Consider the following 19,702-nt stretch of genomic DNA (forward strand, 5'->3'; position numbering starts at 1 on the left):
GCTTCACACATTGTACTCATGTCGGGAATCGAACCCGGGTCTTCAACGTGACGAGCGAACGCTTTAACCACTAGGCTACCCGACCGCCCCTCATATCAATCAGAGAGACTTTAGGCCTCCATCACAACTGTGACAGTTATCAATGAAAACTTTTGTATTTTATAATGTTGGTTAACGATATTTGTTTCAATGACCCGACATTTCATTTAGAACCGACACTAGGTGTCCACAAATTCTTTGTTTTAGAATTACGAGTTCTGACAGTCACAGTACTAAAGTAGCTTAGTGGAACAGGGTCACGGCACAGAATCGAAAATAATCAAAATGTTTTAAATGATCCTTCAATTATTCTTTGAAATTGTCCAGGAAAAAAGATATAAGCTTCCTTTCCAGCTGCTTTAGGCCCCATTATATACCCGGTATATATCGGCATAGGTTGCTGGGGACTGATTGTACCCTGTAATCCTCACAGGGTTCGTCGAATCGGCGACCATATTGAGGTGAGGTGAGGTGAGGTGAGGTGAGGTGAGGTGAGGTGAGGTGAGGTGAGTTGAGGTGAAATGGGGTTTAACATCGCGTCCAAGATTATTGTGCTTATATAGCGATGTGCATGCACATGTGTGTGTGGCTGCTTGTACTTGTCCGGACTGATGCTGATTTATAGTGCTAGCACACTGAGATACCATGCCGCAGTTTAACATGAATACCCCACTCAGACACAGTATACTGACTCCGAGATGACCAATCCTTGTTTTAGCCCCTTAATGCTGAGGGCCAGACAGGGTAACAAAAACTACCATCTATTAACGTCTTTTGGTATGACGCAGCCGGGGATCGAACCCCGAAACTTCCTCTCTCCGGGCGGATGCTCTACCACTAGACCACAGAGGCAGTCGATCATATTGAAAGCATTGAGATACATAGTTCCATGATACATATTGTAAGGTCAATAATCAACTGGGACAAATGCATCACTACAGTCTTATAAGTAGGTAAATGAGATTTCTATACAACATGTACAAGAGAATGTTTCTATACTGGGATCAGTATAGTTACCAGTGCAGCATGTTACCTGGGATCTGTGTAGAATGTGGACTGTGTGCCGTTACCATGGTGAACATCCCAGTCTATGATCAACACTCTGAAACAGGGGAGATAACTCAGAGAACAAGTGTTGGGGGAGGTAACTCAGATAAAAAGCTATCAATACACAGAATTGTGTGCAGAAATCTGACTGGTTAGAAAACCATGTTAAATGTGACTAAAAGCTCAGACATTTTGTGGACTATGCATTGCCCTTTATAAACTGCATCTGATATGAACTTAATGGAACCAATTAATGCTGTTGTAGCCACAGAAAGTGAAACTGAAAATTGTCTTCAAGTTTTGGTAATTCCAATGTTTATAAAAGCGTGTTTTCAGAAATTGGTGTTAGTGACTATTTGATGCCCAAAAATATCATTTGAAACCAATGGTGATTTGAACGAATAATACTAGACATGAATGTCCCTAAAGGAAGAAAAGAAAGGGAGTTTAGTTATATGCTTTAAACAGTACATCAGGTTGTTGCAGAGTCACAGCTTGGTGTAGAAAGAAGCTAAAAACGTGTACATCATAGTTGTTGACCGCCTTGGTGAAATCCACGGGCATGGGAACAGTAAATGTGGGATTCAAACCCAGCGTTCAAAATGAACAGGTCTGCAAGTCTGAGACTAGTAACAGTGGTAGAAAATAACATGTTTAGTCCACTAGTCCTCATATCAATCTTTATTTCACATACTGAAGAGGCCACAGGCCTATAGTACAATTTGAAGAATATACAATTTTATACAATTTATGTACATATCTCACCAAATCACCTCACTAGTCCTTATAAAGATAACATATAGCAAAACCCTTCAAAATGGCAAACTCCTACTAGTCCTTATGATACTTTAACTATTGGGCAGTTTGGCAAGGACTACAGGACTAGTGCCCGATTTCTAACGCTGAGTAACATTTCCTTGTGGACTATTGCTTTTCCCCAAAGGAAGATGGCATCTCTGCAGCAGATCAATTTTCGACTGTTGAAAATATTAACATTCTAACTCTGAACTTCATGACAAGGAGATTCTTGCAACTAGTTATGAGTGAGTGAGTTGGGTTTAACGCCACTTTTAACAGTATTCCAGTTATATCATGGCATGTCAGCTTAATGTGGGAGGAAAGCCCGTAGTGATGCAGTTCTCAGACGTTTACCACTTCAGTGAAACCCACGAGCAAGGGTATGGTGCTGACAAACCTAGAAACATAATCGGGGCGAACCGGGATTCGAACCCACAATCATAGGTTTCTGGCGTGCCCAAGGGACGCAACTCTGCACAGTGACGCTCGGGATGCTCACATGATGTTTTACAAACCTGCCAATGTTGTGATGTTTCTGTGCATACTTGGTTGCTATGGCAACATTGTTGAATATACAGAAACCCATCATAGAGTCAGACTCCGCGTGGTGACCTGGCGGCCTGTTAACACAAAAACAGGACGTAGCAGTATTGGTGATACGTTCAATAGTAAATACTTATCTTTTCAGGCGACTAACGGGATCGGGTGGTCAGGCTTGCTGACTTGGTTGATGCATGTCATTGATCCAAATTGCATGGATCGATGCTCATGAAATTAATCACGGGATTGTCTGGTCCAGACTCTATTATTTACAGACCACCGTCATATAGCTGAAATATTGCTGAGTGCAGCGTTAAACAACAAACAAACAAACAAAGAACAAACAAACATTAATAAAACACTGATGTAATTGAATGGCCTTTAGTATTTCCAAGTTGATGTAAATATTAAAATAGCTATGTTAATTGAACTTTATATCCTGCATGAAATCATGATGGAGTGACATGAAGGAATCTCCAATTGTTCACCTTATAACAGCTACGCCACTTTCAGCCTGAAACAGCAAACAAGTCCCTCTGTCATTGAAATATGTAACAAAATTAGATTCAATTACCATACAATCTTTACAGTCTGTGCCAAAAAGTTTTAAGTATACTAGCCTGATCTTGGCAAAAAGGATCATCTTCTATAGATTTTGATATTATTATGAGATTACCAGCTGAACTTGATGGACTGACCAGGGCCCCGTTCCACAAAGGAATCAAAACACTACGACTGTCGTAAGCCAGTGTTAAAGCATGGGTGTTACGATCACCTTAGCGTTAAGATTTCTTTCTGGAATAGGGCCCCGAATTTTACTACACTGGCCTTCTTAAGCTGGTGGCAGCAGGGCCTATCTGTAGAATTCATCATTACTGAAGCAGTGTTCTCCGAGGTGAGGTGAAATAGGGCTTAACGTCAGATACAGTATACAGACTCTGAGTCGACTAGTCCTTGTTTTAGCCCAATAATGCAGAGCGCCAGACAGGCTAACAACAAATACCATCTTTTAACCCTTTTGGTATGAGACAGCTGTGGACCGAACCCCGGACCTTACGCTCTACTAGACCATGGAGTAGACTCTGAGTCGACTAGTCCTTGTTTTAGCCCAATAATGCAGAGCGCCAGACAGGCTAACAACAAATACCATCTTTTAACCCTTTTGGTATGAGACGCCTGTGGACCGAACCCCGGACCTTACGCTCTACTAGACCATGGAGTAGACTCTGAGCCGACTAGTCCTTGTTTTAGCCCAATAATGCAGAGCGCCAGACAGGCTAACAACAAATACCATCTTTTAACCCTTTTGGTATGAGACGGCTGTGGACCGAACCCCGGACCTTACGCTCTACTAGACCATGGAGTAGACTCTGAGCCGACTAGTCCTTGTTTTAGCCCAATAATGCAGAGCGCCAGACAGGCTAACAACAAGTACCATCTTTTAACCCTTTTGGTATGAGACGGCTTAGGACCGAACCCCAGACCTTACGCTCTACTAGACCATGGAGTAGACTCTGATCTGACTAGTCCTTGTTTTAGCCCAATAATGCAGAGCGCCAGACAGGCTAACAACAAGTACCCTTTTGGTATGGGACAACTTTGGACCAAACCCTGGACCGAATCTCGGATCTTCTGCTCTACTAGACCACAGAGGCGGTCCAATGTATCTTGACACATGCTGTTATCAACATGGCACCAGTCTCTCTTACTCATCAGAAACTTGTAGCAAGCTCTACGCAGTGTTTATTTGCATGTATGACCTATATTTCACTGTACCTAGTCAGGTGTGTGGAGCCTTGTCTTAAAATAGCTTTTGTTGTGTTTTTGCAGTGAATTTCAGTTCATACGTCACAGTTACCTCTTTAACTCTTTGGCATTCAGTTTTTGGATTAGTGATGCCCCTCTACATTCTTAGGGTTAGCGATACCCCATGTATTGTATCTGACAGCAGACGTCATATCACATCTGCCTGGTCTTCTTCAGTTATTCACAAATTCAACACCTTTCATGATATTTTGATTTCAAATGACTTTAATAACATATTTTCAAAATCCATATAATCCAGTGAAAACATTAGCACCTCACCTCCCTGGTGATGACGGTGTCGACAATGTTTAGTAGACTCCCCACAGCGTAGCTGGCAGCTTCGTAGGTTCCCTACAAACACAGCAGGGGTACGTGATGCACTAGGGCCTATTCCTCGTTTTGTTTGTTTGTTTGTTTGTTTAACACTACCATGGCCACACTCAGCAATATTTCAGCTATATGACGGCGGTCCGTAAATAATTGAGTCCGCACCAGACAATCCAGTGATTGACATCAAGAGCATCTATCTATGCAAATGGGATATGAAGACACCAAGTAAATGAGCCTGATCATGCCTCTCACAAGAACAGTTGCCTCTTACAACAAGCATGGGTTCTTGAAGACCAATCTTCACGGGTCACATGGACTTAATAGAATCTCCATAGAAGCAGAAGCTTAAAACTAAATCTATAACTTAATATTTGTTTTAATTACTTGGATAAACAGTCGCTTGTTTATAGATTTGTATCATATACTGAGAAAGTAATTTTCACTCACAACGTTCCATGAGAAAGATTTATATACAGACTTGAAGAGAGTCTGGAATGAAGCTATCTGAGAGAGATATACAGACTTGAAGAGAGTCTGGAATGGACCTACCTGAGAGAGATATACAGACTTGAAGAGAGTCTGGAATGGACCTACCTGGGAGAGATATACAGACTTGAAGAGAGTCTGGAATGGACCTACCTGAGAGATATATACAGACTTGAAGAGAGTCTGGAATGGACCTACCTGGGATCAATATACAGACTTAAAGAGAGTCTGGAATGGACCTACCTGGGATCAGTATACAGACTTGAATAGAGTCTGGAATGGACCTACCTGGGATCAATATACAGACTTGAAAAGAGTCTGGAATGGACCTACCTGAGAGAGATATACAGACTTGAAGAGAGTCTGGAATGGACCTACCTGAGAGAGATATACAGACTTGAAGAGAGTCTGGAATGGACCTACCTGGGAGAGATATACAGACTTGAAGAGAGTCTGGAATGGACCTACCTGAGAGATATATACAGACTTGAAGAGAGTCTGGAATGGACCTACCTGGGATCAATATACAGACTTAAAGAGAGTCTGGAATGGACCTACCTGGGATCAGTTTACAGACTTGAATAGAGTCTGGAATGGACCTACCTGGGATCAATATACAGACTTGAAAAGAGTCTGGAATGGACCTACCTGACAGAGATATACAGACTTGAAGAGAGTCTGGAATGGACCTACCTGGGACAGATATACAGACTTGAAGAGAGTCTGGAATGAACCTACCTGGGAGAGATATACAGACTTGATGAGAGTCTGGAATGGACCTACCTGGGAGAGATATACAGACTGACGAGAGTCTGGAATGGACCTACCTGAGAGAGATATACAGACTTACGAGAGTCTGGAATGGACCTACCTGGGAGAGATATACAGACTTGAAGAGAGTCTGGAATTTGGCCAGTGTGTCTTCTTGCATGTTTTGACATTTCTTCACCTTCTTCACCATGTCCTCCCTGACAACAATAAACAACAAAGTCACGTTTAAACAGAACAATTTTTTATTTTTTTTAAACGGAATGTGCAGCTAAGTACCAGATTTTGTTTTGTTGTTGTTTAATGTCGCACACAATAATGTTCCAGCGCTATGACAACAGCCTGTAAGTAATTGTGTCTGGACCTGCCAATCCAGTGATTGATATTTTGATCCATGCTATGGGGTATGATGACACACACATCACCCACATCGCTGAGCCTGACCCCCTGATCCATTCAGTCCCCTCCTACAGCCAGCATAGGTTGCTGGGGACCAAATCTAAAAAAGGAATCACAATGGGGAGAACTCAAGAGAAACCATGTGTTCCCTAGCGAAGGACAGCTTCATAAAGTAACCTCACCTCAGAGGTTGAACAAGTAATACTCACACACACGTGACATAATGACTGTTGTGATGAAATACACCCATGACAAATCAGCATCAGTCAAATTTGATGGAGAGATTTTCAAAAATAGATATTAATATCTGAGGTATGATATTTTCTCTTGTTACCTGTGTACTAACTTTAACTCATTCTCTGTGGCGGGTCGACCCTGCAACATGGACAACCGAACAATTTGGACATATATTACAATAACAGGACATTAAGTATTATCACACAACGAAAACTTACCAACCTGCTGGCCCATTTTACCTCAATGTCAAAGAAACAAAGTAAACACAAAAAAGCTCTGAAACACCTAAGGCCACAATCTTTAATTTTTCGGTTTACAGATACAACACACCTAAGACAAAATCCATGATTAGAAAATAAAATACAAACAGTTTCAACTTATATTTATTTGCCCAACAACAAAAACTGTTGTTTCAAGCGAGTCAGCACCACATATTTTAACCATCCAGAACAGTCTGTCCTTACAGCAAGCAAGGAATGTTGGGGCCCTCACTAACGGAGATTTTTAAGGTTGACCAATCACATACAACCCAGATTTAGCAGCCATTGTGACCTTGGGAGGTCATGATTTCAAGCCTACAAGAACTTGAAGAAGCATGGGACACATTTCGTGACCTGGATTCCCTACCAGAGTGAGTGAGTGAGTATGGTTTTACGCCGCTTTTAGCAATATCTCAGCAATATCACGGCGGGGGACACCAGAAATGGGCTTCTCACATTGTACCCATGTCGGGAATCGAACCCGGGTCTTCGGCGTGACGAGCAAACGCTTTAACCACTAGACTACCCGACGGCCCCCAAGGAAATTAGAAATAATATCCACACAATTGTTTGATGGGCATTACTTAGAAGTTGACAGATGACAAAGTAGACACAATTTATGGATAACAGCTTCTAGAATATTGTAAAGGTGACGTTCACCTTAGAAGTTGTTATCCATAAATTGTGTCTACAATGTCCACACATTTAACCTCTTGTGCAAATTCCTTAAAATTTAAATAAGAAATAAATTTATGTCTCTGTAGCGCACCTGTACATGAAAACATCTGTCCCATAGATTCTGATCCTTGAGATTCTTACAGATCTGTATCAGCCGATCAGGATTTTCTTCAAAACCTCTTGAGAAAATAAACATCCATTCAACATATTTCAAAGAAACAGCTCATTGTATTTCCAAATAATGCAGTAAATTTCGTCACAATGGTAGGTAATCATGACATTGAGCGTTAAATACATACGGATAATTCAACACAACACAGTTACCAAGATTAAGGTCACAATAAATTAATTTTTAGTTTTTCATCCAAAGTCTTCAAAACTGAGAGGTGTGAAGCATTTTATTTGTTTATTTTTTGTTTTGTATGGACAGTAACTGTTGATGGACATGTTTCACATCAAGCAGGAATGTTTGGTAGGACTATGTTTATGGTGTTTTCCATCAAGTAAACAGGGGAAGGTGAGTGAGTGAGTGAGTGAGTGAGTGAGTGAGTGAGTGAGTGAGTGAGTGAGTGAGTGAGCGAGCGAGTGAGAGTATGGTTTTACCCCGCTTTTAGCAATATTCCAGCAATATCACGGCGGGGGACACCAGAAATGGGCTTCACACATTGTACCCATGTGGGGAATCAAAACCCGGGTCTTTGGCGTGACGAACGAACGCTTTAACCACTAGGCTACCCGACCACCCCTAAACAGGGGAAGGAGTGAGGTGAGGGGAAATGAGGTTCAACATTGTGTTCAAGAAAAGTTTGCATAAATAGAAACGAGCATGCATATGTGTTCTTCTTGTACTAGTCCGGTTTTAGGCCAGTTTTATTGCGGTAGTCCACTGAGATACTATGCTGCATGTTAACATGAATACCCTACTCACACACAGTATACTGAGCCAACCAGTCTTTGTCTTATCCCCTTGATGCCGAGTGCCAGGCAGGGTAATGAAAAGTACCATCTAACATTGCTTTTGGTATGACGCAGCCATGGGATTGAACCAATGACTTTCAGCCCTCTGGACAGATGCTCTGTCACTACACGACAGAATGGGTTAAGGGAGGCTAGACAAGAGTGATGTTCTTCGTCTGTACTTGGTACTAGGGGGCATAAAAATGATGTGAGGTGGGAAGTTAGGTGGTGAGGCAAGTAGGGATGAAAACATAATATTGGGTGGATGGGCGAGTTGGGTTTAACGCCGCTTTTAACAGTATTCCAGTTATATCACAGCGTGTCAGCTTAATGTGGGAGGAAGCCCGAAGTGATGCAGGTCTCAGAACATTTACCACGGTGAAACCCACAAGCATAGGTATGGTGCTGACAAACCTAGACACAAAATCGGGGCAAACAGGGATTCGAACCCACAATCATAGGTTTCTGGCGTGCCCAAGGGACGCAACTCTGCACAGCGATTCACGTCCCCTTAGACGACTGGGCCACCTGTGCCCCCCGAAAACATAATTAATTAGATAAATGTTTTTTGCAACAAATTAATTCAAGAATAAACCAAAGGTTCTCACCCACTTGTTGTGTCATGGTGCAGCAACATCTTCCCATCATACACCAGGCCCACCCTGCACAGATAGAAGTCCCATTATCATATTGCAGTCCAAAAGAAACAGATGGGTCTCTTGCAAAGCAATGCATATTTTCAGCTCAAAATTATTTTTAAAAGACACCATTTACCCCTCAAGACAAATAAGGCATAAAATGATATATAATGCAAATGACAGACTGACACTAAAAACATATTAGTTTCACTTTTTAAATTACTGCATTAATAGAAGACTTTTTGTTTTGATAATACTGCTGGCAAACAAACAAATATTTTCATAATACTGCTGGCAAAGAAACAAAAAATGTTTTTGCAAGTGTTCTTGGTCTCTGGCAGCAGTAGTGAATAAGCAAATGTTATTTAATTTCGCAGTCTGGGATATTCCCGCCATATCACGGCAGACTGAATATAATAGAGTCTGTGCTAGGCAAACCAGTGGTTGACAGCATGAGCTACAGTCCACACCATCAGGGCAAGATGACACACAACCAGCCAGATCACATAACTACCCCATCTTCATTATTTGGCTCCGACGACTAGCATGAGTAAATATCGATCTATCCTGCCCCACTGAACTCTAACAGATGCAGGTCAGTGCATCATTCTATGTGAATGTTTGCATGTTACATGTGACTGTGAATGAAAGGAAACGAAAAAAAATGATTCCAGTGTTTGAGGTGAAGGTGAGGTGAAATGGGGTTTAACGTCACGTCCGAGATTATTGCACATGTATAGTCGTGCATGTACGTGTGTGTGTTTGTGTGGCTGCTTGTACTAGTCCGGACTGATGCCGATTTATAGTGCTGGCTCACTGAGATACCATGCTGCAGTTTAAAATGAATACCCCACTCAGACACAGTATACTGACTCCGAGCCGACCAGTTCTTATTTTAGACCCTTAATGCCGAGCGCCAGACAGGGTAACAACAAGTACCATCTTTTAACGTCTTTTGGTATGACGCGGTCGGGGATCGAACCCCGGAACTTCCGCTCTCCGGGCGGACGCTCTACCACTAGACCACGGAGGCTGTCTTCCAGTGTTTGAAATAAAGGTCATTCCGGGGGTCCTTAAGATTTGCTGCTGTGGTATTTGAATACATGTATGATTTCGACCACAGGGTCCTCTGGCAATACTGTACTAAAACCGGATGAGATGGGCGGTCTTATCGGTGGATAGAGAAAGCAACCCATATATAGAATTTCAGTATAGTCTTAAGGTCAATCAAAATGTCCTGATAACGACAGCAAAGATGATGGAGGCAAAATGAAATACTGAATTAATAAAAATGAATATATTCAAATATAACTGAAGTAGTTGTCTCACTTGTGTTTGGGTATGTGCAGATCTGTGCTTCGTATCAGATCATCTATCTGTTGACAGAGGGCCTCCTTCACCATGTCATGTTGTGTGACATCGTAACAGTCCTGTAGCAGGGGCATCTCGCCTAACGGTTTGCCGATTGTGCGTAAAGTCATACCTGGACTGAAAGAAAGTGGCAAAGAAATGCCATTTAGAATGACTGGAATAAGTTCACTTAGGTTTCACCAGCATTACCATGTTTTTCAACCAATCAGATTGCGGCACATTGTGGACTGCGGCTAGGAAAACATTACAGCTATACAGCCCTGCCATCATGAGTGAGTGAGTGAGTGAGTGAGTGAGTGAGGTTTTACGCCGCTTTTAGCAATATTCCAGCAATATCATGGCGGGGGACACCAGAAATGGGCTTCACACATTGTACCCATGTCGGGAATCGAACCCGGGTCTTCGGCGTGACGAGCTAACGCTTTAACCACTAGGCTACCCAACCGCCCCTCCTGCCATCATGAAGATAGACACAACTTACGCTGGAGGTAGTCGGAGAAGAGATGGTATTGAGGGCTTCTCCCCAAGGGAGAGAACTCCTTGGTAACAGAGACTTGGCCAGTATTGTCTGTGCACCTTCAGAACATTCAGTATTGTCTCCATGACACTGAAACATAGAGACTCTAATAAACAAATGCTTTATTTGTATTTTCAGTCAGCTCCATATTTGAGAAAAACAAAAAGATACAACTCGTAACATGATAATAATCACACAAATTTACAGTAAGTATTTACGTTAATTGAAAAATAACTGACGAAATGTAATGTATGTTGTTTCTGGGTACTCCAAACTTGTTGATAAGAGAACAAAGCCTTCAGAACCATTAGTAAGTGTTACTGTAAAAATGGAAGACACCCTGCATTTCAACTAGTATTAGTATTAACAAAACCATCTGACCCAAACACTTCATTTCCCACCCCGCCTCCTAAAAAAACAAAAACTGATATCTAGATACGCAAATTCATTTCAACTGTCCAAAAATACTTGGTTAACAATAATCCATAAACCTTAAACTCCACAAAGTGTGTTCTGAACTGATATTACCTGTATATAAACGTTTTAAGGAACATTCAACACACAACGTGACAAATAAATCCTTCTAGGCTCTTTAATAGTTAACATGGATTTATTTAGGATTCCGAATGAAGGATTTTTTCAAGTTCTAATTTTCTTAAATTCAGTTATTTCAACCCTACATTCAATGTATAAATGTAAACCTACCTTAGACAGGGTTCGTGCGTCTTCTCAATCCTCGGACAGGGATCACCCAGTAGGGCCCGCAGTGATAGAGCAACACCCTCAGACAGGGACTCGGTACAGTAGCCACCCTTTAGACATGGAACAAAGTTTGATCACACTGTCAGTGATGTAGTGTTTTGATCATTGCATTTTTCAGTCATTAAGAAACATGTTTGTTTGTTGTTTGATGCCGCAGCTGTAAATAACCATGTCTGGAACAGACAATCCAGTGATTGACATCATGAGCATCGATCTACGCAATTTGAAAATGATGACATGCATCAACCAAGTCAGCGAGTCTGACCACCCAATTCCGTTAGCCGCCTCTTCTGAGAAGCATGTGTTGCTGAAGACCACTTCTAATCCGAATCTTCACGGGGATAGAAACTTTATAATCTGACTTATCAACAGGAAGGAGTTTGAATGAAGGAGAGAGTGTAGTCAGACATGTCTACCCATGTTCAATAAAAAATTGAAGAGGATGAGGAGGATGCCGGCAGCAATGGGTGATAACAGGTTGATGAAGTGAGCGAAGCAGGCCGGTGATACCTTCATCTCGCTCTGACAACACTGACAGACTTACCTCTAGTATCAAGCAGATCTTGCCGGCAACAATGGGTGACAACAGACTGATGAAGTGAGCGAAGCAGGCCGGTGTTACCTTCATCTCGCCCTGACAACAAACAAAAACTGAATTTAACCCTTGGTTAGAAATCCTGTTTACAGTATGACAGAACTTTAGTTGATCAAAGTGCAAAGTGGGTAAAATTAAATGTCACCTGTGTGTTGGCTGTGTTTGAAATATGCCATGTTGATTCATTACTTTCAATAGACTCGCATTAGAGTCCTGTCTATGAGTAAGTTGGATGTAACACTGTGCTGGCAGTATTTCAGTTATATCACTGTGTCAGCCTTGTGTTTTGTTTAACACTACACTCATCAATATTCCAACAATATGGTGTCTGCCCATAAATAATCACGTTTGTACCAGGCAATCCACTGATCGACATTGTAAGCAACGTGCCATGCCATTTGGGTATGATGACACACAATCAACCAAGTCACCGTCCAAGCCTGACCAAGTGACCCATTTGGTCGTCTCTTTCGACCAGAATAGGTTGCTGGGAACTATTCTAACCTGGAATCCCGATGGGGATGTCATCCTTCTGTGTGATGCTGGTTATAGAATATATCTATCAGGTAATAATCAAAGCAGTCAATTCTCTTCATACAATCTGATGACTCATCTTTTTGTGGGATAGAAAAGTGCATCCAATCAAGTTCTGAAGAACCATAACGCTTTCCTTTAAGTTTTACTGGTATGTGTGACCATGGTTATGTATCCTTCTTGATTAACATCACACTTAGTGATTTTCCACCTACATGATGGCAGCCTGTAAATAAGCAAGCCCAGACGATTCAGTGATTGATATTATGAGCAACAATCCATGCCATCAGGGTACAAGGACATGCTTTCAATCAAATCACCAAATCTGACTACCCAATCCAGTCAATTGCCTCTTATGACCAGCATAGATTCCTGGGGGTGTATTTTAACCTGGAATCACCACTGGGGTGTGATGTAATTTTCATGTGTCAGTAGAGGGCTGTACGAGATTTCAAAAGTCTTGTTTACAAAAACAAAGGTGACTACAAACACTATGTGATAATGTCAGTATTGACCAGCCAGTAGGCCATTATTGGTTTTTACAACATGGTGACAATCAGAGAGAAAGATTGTTTAATGTGTTTTATCACCCCCCGATCTGGTGCAACTTGGAAATGGAGTTTGGCTACTTATACCCCACTGTTGGTTCATTGCCATTGGATACCTTCAGTTCAGTGAAGAAAAACATGATGCTGTTCAGTGCTTTTCGACTTCCGAAATCCTCGAAAAATCCCTCAGAAATATTCAAAAAAAATTTAGTTCTGAAATGAAAACGAGCACTTCTCTCGATTTCAGTAATTGTCCAACTTGTCATCATGCAAATAATAAAAAAAATAAAAATAAAACTCCCAAATCATCAAAAGGCACCAGTTGATCACTAGACTGATCTGTATAGCAACTAACAGTCAGGCATATACACGGACATGTTGATTGCTATATCCGCCATTTTTCAAAATGGGGGATAAAAATGAAACAACCCACCTCAGGACACCCAATAGCCGAGTCATAGCCAGCCGCAACTATCACCAGCTCCGGCCTAAACTGTGGATAAAACAAACAAAACTCAAAACACGTTATATTTATCCCGGTTTAGCCAATGAACCATGTTAACCTATGACATGATAACACAAGCTTAGCCATGGAGAGTATCTACTTCTAGAGGCCACTACTGAGTTGTTGTTGATGGGACACTATGTTCCCCACTGTGGTGCTGCCCTTGATCTTGGTAGGAATTGACACAGTGCCCTGTCAGACAACATCAATACCTCACAGACTCGTATACACTATGTTTACTCAATCATATGTGGTGTAGTGGAGATGACGTGTGTCTATATTTAATCAGCTAATGAAAGGAGGATGTGTATAATTCACAGGCGTTAAATGAATTCTATACTGAGTGCATGAACTTTGCACTCAGCCTACTGTTACTTCTTTCAGTGGTATTTAGAAGTTGGTGTGATGAAGAAAGACAAGTTCTATGGATGAACAACTTCTTTATTGCAATTGGTGAGACGTTTCAGTGTAGATCCTAACATCTTTATCAAGCAAGTGATGACAAATGTGTTGGGATCTACACCAAAACGTCACATTAATTGTAATAAAGAAGTTGTTCATCCATAACCCTACTGTTATCTGACAATGTGTTGAGTGGGGGCACGGGTGGCCCAGTCGTCTAAGGCGCCGCGATTCGCTGTGCAGGGTCCCACAGGATGGCCACCCTAGTTTCAGGGGGCACGGGTGGCCCAGTCGTCTAAGATGATTCGCTGTGCAGAGTTGCGTCCCCTGGACACGCCAGAAACCTATGATTGTGGGTTCGAATCCCGGTTCACCCCGATTATGTTTCTAGGTTTGTCAGCACCATACCCGTGCTCATGGGTTTCACCGAAGTGGTAAACGTCTGAGACCTGCATCACTTTGGGCTTTCCTCCCACATTAAGCTGAAACGCCGTGATATAACTGGAATAATATTAAAAGCGGCGTTAAACCCAACTCACTCACTCACTCAATGTGTTGAGCAGATACCAGAATGCTATGGCACATGTTATACTCGAAGTCAAGTGAGAAACACTGAGAGTCCTGAGTCCTTATTGGTTTTCCTATCATTGGATTCAGCCAGGCGATGAATTATCTGATTAGAATCCAGTGATGGAGGGACATAGTGTATACACAAACCGGTAAAGTATTGACAATGTCAGTTAGATCAAAACATTATCTCTGTGAGGTTAAGGTAATCATTGTTGCTAGATACTGACTAGCAGACAAGTTACTTCTTGTCTTGATGACTTACAACGAAAAGAACCTAGTTGTCCATCTATGCTTATGAATATCAATAATATTTCTAAGACACCTAGAACTAAATGTAACCATGGAAGTACGATTTTAATCATGCCTTTGCCACGGTAATATAAGGAATTTGAACACAGCAAAGTCGTACCTCGTATGCAACTGGCAGCAGAATCTGCTGGAAGATGGACAAATAATCGGAGTTGTCACAACCCACCTGAAAAAGAAATCTGAATGAGTGAGTATAGTTTTACAACGCTATTAGCAATATCACGGCGGGGGACACCAGAAATGGGCTTCACACATTGTACCCATTATGGGAAGCGAACCCTAGTCTTCGGCATGACGAGTGAACGCTTTTGACCACTTGACCACAATCGCCCCTAAAAGAAATCTGAAATATATTTATATCATTTAAGGCTTGACTGACGTGACTTATTCCTGATCTAATTTTCGCTGAAATGCCAAGATTCAGGAGACACAATTTGAAATGTTGTTGTTGCTCGTGTTCATTTGAGTTTTGAATTAAATATATATTTGAAATTATCATCAAAATATGAATTGAAATTAAAATCTTACGTGTTTCACAAATCAACTATCGAACCTGCAACGTTAGCATGACCAGGGGAACCCTAAACTTCCAGACTATCCTGAGCCTACTGACCGTGCTGACTGCAAGTCTCCAATCACCTGATTTAGAGATGTGTGCAACAGACAATATTGCGGCCTCCATGCTGATTGTCAACTGACATGACCAATGGATGGTTGTCAAATCTTAATACAGGTATGGAAACTGAGTTGTTGTTTGTTGTTTAACGCAGCACTCAGCAATATTCCAGCTATATGGCATCGGACTGTAAATAATTGAGTTTGGACCAAACAATCCATTGATTGACATCATGCTCATCAATCTACGCAATTTGAATATGATGACATGCATCAACCAAGTTAGTGAGCCTGACCAGCCGATCAAAATAGTCCCCTCCTACGACAATCATCGTCACCTTTCACGGCAAGCATGGTATCTAACCTGAATATGGAATCAGAGAAATACCTTCTTTGAATGAGATTGACAAAGTGTCCATCATCACCTGATTTAACGGCACGTTGATGTTGTAGCCCCTCCCAGCTCCCACCCCCACACAGTCGTAGTCCGACTCTCGTAGGTGAGGCCACTCAATTCCATGCTCGTAGCGATGGATGGAGAAATATATTACTCTGAAACACAGAAACAGTGAGTGAATGCTATTTTGTGCTGTAGTTGGCGAGATTCCACCTTTCTCATGGTGGTCTGTATACAGTCAGGACTATGCCAGTGGTCGATAGACTGAGCAACAATTCACACTATCAGCTGGTCAGGGTATGAACAAGGATGACTTTGAAGATGTTGGTGAACCCATAGCTGTAGGCCAAGGTATGGTGTTACAAAGGTGAGGTGTGGTGAAATTGGGTTTAACATCGCGTCCAAGATTATTGCACTTATATAGCGATGTGCATGCACGTGTGTGTGTGTGTGTGTGTGTGTGTGTGTGTGTGTGTGTGTGTGTGTGTGTGTGTGTCTGCTTGTACTAGTCCGGACTGATGCCGATTTATAGTGCTAGCACACTGAGATACCATGCCGCAGTTTAACATGAATCCCCCACTCAGACACAGTATACTGACTCCGAGCCGACCAGTCCTTGTTTTAGCCCCCTAATGCCAAGCGCCAGACAGGGTAACAACAAGTACCTTCTTTTAACGTCTTTTGGTATGAGGCAGCCGGGGATCGAACCCTGCACCTTCCGCTCTCCGGGCGGACGCTCTACCACAAGACCACGGAGGCGGTCTGGTGTTACAAAGTCATTGCTGGATACACAATGGTCACGTACCTGGGATCATCATAGAAGAAAGACTGTATTCCCTGGCCATGGTGGACATCCCAGTCTACAATGAGAATTCTGTTGGACAGATTATATGGCTGAACACTAGACACTCAGCTTGAACTAGTCTATGAAGTATTCATGTCAATCATGGAGACCAATGTATGAAATGTAACCTATTATGTCACTGCTGGTTTGAAAGGAAATGCTTAGTTTGTTTGTTTAACGCCCCACTCAGCAATATTCCAGCTAAATGACAGCAATCTGGTCCAGACAATCCAGTGATTGACATCATGAGCATTGATCCACACAATTGGGATACGATAACATGCATCATCCACGTCAGAGAGCCTGACCACCCGATCCCGTTAGTCGCCTCTTACAACAGGCATAGTTGCCTTTTATGGCAAACATAGTCACCTTTCATGGCAAACATGAATTGCTGAAGACCAATGGTATGGTGATGACAAACCTAGAAATATAATTGTGGGATTCGAACCCACGATCATTAGGTTTCTGCCATACCTTAAAGGCGCTACTCTGCACAGTGAATTGCCGTGCCTTAGACAACTGGGCCCCCCATGAACCCAAATGAGTTAGGCGGTTTAACATAACAGTGAGGGAGTCAGTCAGCATGGTTAGGGAAAATGCTGCTATTGGCAATATTCAAGGAATATCACAACAGCGAACACACCCACAATAACTTGAATGGATTGTGTAAGATGTGATGAATTGACACATGGCCTCATAGAACTCTGGGTAGGACAGTGATTTCTGAGGACTCTGTTGACACTGATTATCTTACCTGAACAAAAGTTCTTCATTTCAAGTTAGTGTTAAATTTGGAAGAATTTTAAAAACAGCTATCATGAAACGAGAATAATTTTCTACCTTAATGTATTTCTAAATTTAAGAGAGAAAAAATGAAGAATATATTCTTGTGCCACAATCTGGAATATTTTGGGGCAAAGGCCCAAAGTGTCACAATTTATAAATGATTACAATTTTGGTAGAACCAACTACATGTACCAAGGCAATCATAGACCAAGAATATTAATCAGGGCAACTTGTTCTCAATATTGTTCTGGTGGTGAACAGACATTTCAGAAGAACCTACCTTTTGAGGTTGTGGTTGTCAAGGGCCAGTTTTGCTGACACAGCAACATTATTGAGGTAGCAGTAGCCATTAAACTCTTCCTTCATTGCATGGTGGCCTGGGGGTCTGAAATATAGCCTCACATTGTAAGTAGTCAAAGACATGACTACATGGGTATCAAACAACATGTACCGTACATGAGATTAAGGTAGGCTACAATGATGTGGAAGTTATGGATTCGTAACTGTTAACTGTATGTTTAGCATGTGTAGAAATTACATAAGATGATAATGTAAAATCTGCAATCACAAATTGTGTTACAAATAGGCAACAAAATCCTAAACCATCATGTATATCAAGTATTGGTTTCACCAGATGATCTGATATAGCTTTAGGATTGCAACCTTAGCGCCATGGTTGGCACACCAAGTTAAGATTGAGATAAGGTTGCTTTGGGAAAAGTTCAGACTAAGGTAACCTTAGTTCTAACCTAAGTTGTTAAAGTTAACCCTGCCGAAGGTTGTTTTGAGGAACAGGGTCCAGGACACGTAACAAAAGGGGTTCTGCTATAGTACTTAAATTTAGAGACCCCTAAAGCTTACCATTTAACATTATGGTTATGAAAAGGACCCATTTCGGTGAATAAAAAGGAGCCAAACAGGGATTCAAACCCACATTCAGGGGACCCAGCATGACAAAGGAATCATCTCTCGACATCTTTGACCAGTTTTAATTATCAGAAATCTGCTAGTCCAAACTAGTATCATTCAGGAGGGACTAGTGACTAGTGTGAACTACTCCTTTCAGCACTAGATCGATGGCAACTCACTAGCAAATAATTTTTGCAGACTTGTTAAAAGACAAAAATAATTTCTAACCCTGGAGACAACTCATTACTGTGGCACCAGAGTCACAACAAGAACAGGTACATACACCAGACAGCCATTTGTTTGTTGCATGGAGTTAACATGGTGAAGGGACACATGTGTTTTCATGCTTAGCACGAAACTGAAAATGTTGCGGATTTGAATCCTGGAGTGCTTGAAGAACATATTTAGACAATCTCATTAAAATCAGATCTTAGTTCTCGCTACTGCTGAACAAAGATCTGAGGACATCCCATTACGGGTCATGTCAGACTGATCTTGCACGAACTCTGACCGACCAATGAAATGACTGACAAGAAGTCAACATTAGCCAATCACAAGCTTTCTCGTGCTTTAGGGCACTAATTTCAAATTGGCGACAACGCTTCGAACCATATTTTGACAAATTCCCGATAAAAAAATTGAAACCTGAACAAAAGAACTTTCTGGAATGGCTAATAGATGGTCTAGATTGTATGGATTCAGTCGTTAAGCCTGTAACTATTATTCGGAATATCCCGTGTTATGTCACCTTCATGATCTGGTAAGCGACGATCTGATTGGTCGGATGAAAGGTCGTTTTGACGTGACCCCTCATGGGATATCTTCAGATCTTTGTTTAGCGGTATTAATGAGATTGATATTTCGAAGTCATTCTATACATGTTATAACTGATCTACATGTTGCAGCTGACACCAGAGTGAGTGAGTGAGTGAGTGAGTGAGTTATATAACAGTGAGTCAGTTTACTTTAGGGGGGAAAGCCCACAGTGATGCAGGTCTCAGACGTTTACCACTTAGGTGAAACCCATAAGCACGGGTATGGTGCTGACAAAC

General features: G+C 41.7%; 1 protein-coding gene across 3 annotated transcripts in view; it reads right to left on the minus strand.

Annotated features, from left to right (window-relative positions):
• The window catches only part of LOC139445145 (histone deacetylase 6-like), a 35,936-nt gene that overhangs the window by 7,541 nt on the left and 8,693 nt on the right, over window positions 1-19,702 (minus strand). Inside the window, exons 7-23 of one of the 3 annotated variants that reach the window (XM_071226246.1) lie at window positions 18,022-18,126; window positions 16,914-16,982; window positions 16,137-16,263; window positions 15,197-15,262; window positions 13,744-13,803; window positions 12,178-12,267; window positions 11,577-11,683; window positions 10,836-10,961; window positions 10,313-10,471; window positions 8,958-9,007; window positions 7,480-7,565; window positions 6,548-6,588; window positions 5,918-6,014; window positions 4,510-4,581; window positions 2,913-2,938; window positions 2,400-2,504; window positions 1,073-1,141 (exon numbers count right to left, since the gene is read on the minus strand). In XM_071226246.1, the coding sequence (XP_071082347.1) occupies window positions 1,073-1,141; window positions 2,400-2,504; window positions 2,913-2,938; window positions 4,510-4,581; window positions 5,918-6,014; window positions 6,548-6,588; window positions 7,480-7,565; window positions 8,958-9,007; window positions 10,313-10,471; window positions 10,836-10,961; window positions 11,577-11,683; window positions 12,178-12,267; window positions 13,744-13,803; window positions 15,197-15,262; window positions 16,137-16,263; window positions 16,914-16,982; window positions 18,022-18,126 (1,455 nt within the window). Of the gene's footprint in view, window positions 1-1,072; window positions 1,142-2,399; window positions 2,505-2,912; window positions 2,939-4,509; window positions 4,582-5,917; window positions 6,015-6,547; window positions 6,589-7,479; window positions 7,568-8,953; window positions 9,008-10,312; window positions 10,472-10,835; window positions 10,962-11,576; window positions 11,684-12,177; window positions 12,268-13,743; window positions 13,804-15,196; window positions 15,263-16,136; window positions 16,264-16,913; window positions 16,983-18,021; window positions 18,127-19,702 lie in introns of all 3 variants that reach the window. The other 2 variants (XM_071226245.1, XM_071226247.1) reach the window with 2 other exon arrangements.

Source organism: Haliotis cracherodii, unplaced genomic scaffold (assembly GCF_022045235.1).
Source record: "Haliotis cracherodii isolate W230 unplaced genomic scaffold, xgHalCrac1.p SCAF_6, whole genome shotgun sequence".
Taxonomy (NCBI): domain Eukaryota; kingdom Metazoa; phylum Mollusca; class Gastropoda; order Lepetellida; family Haliotidae; genus Haliotis; species Haliotis cracherodii.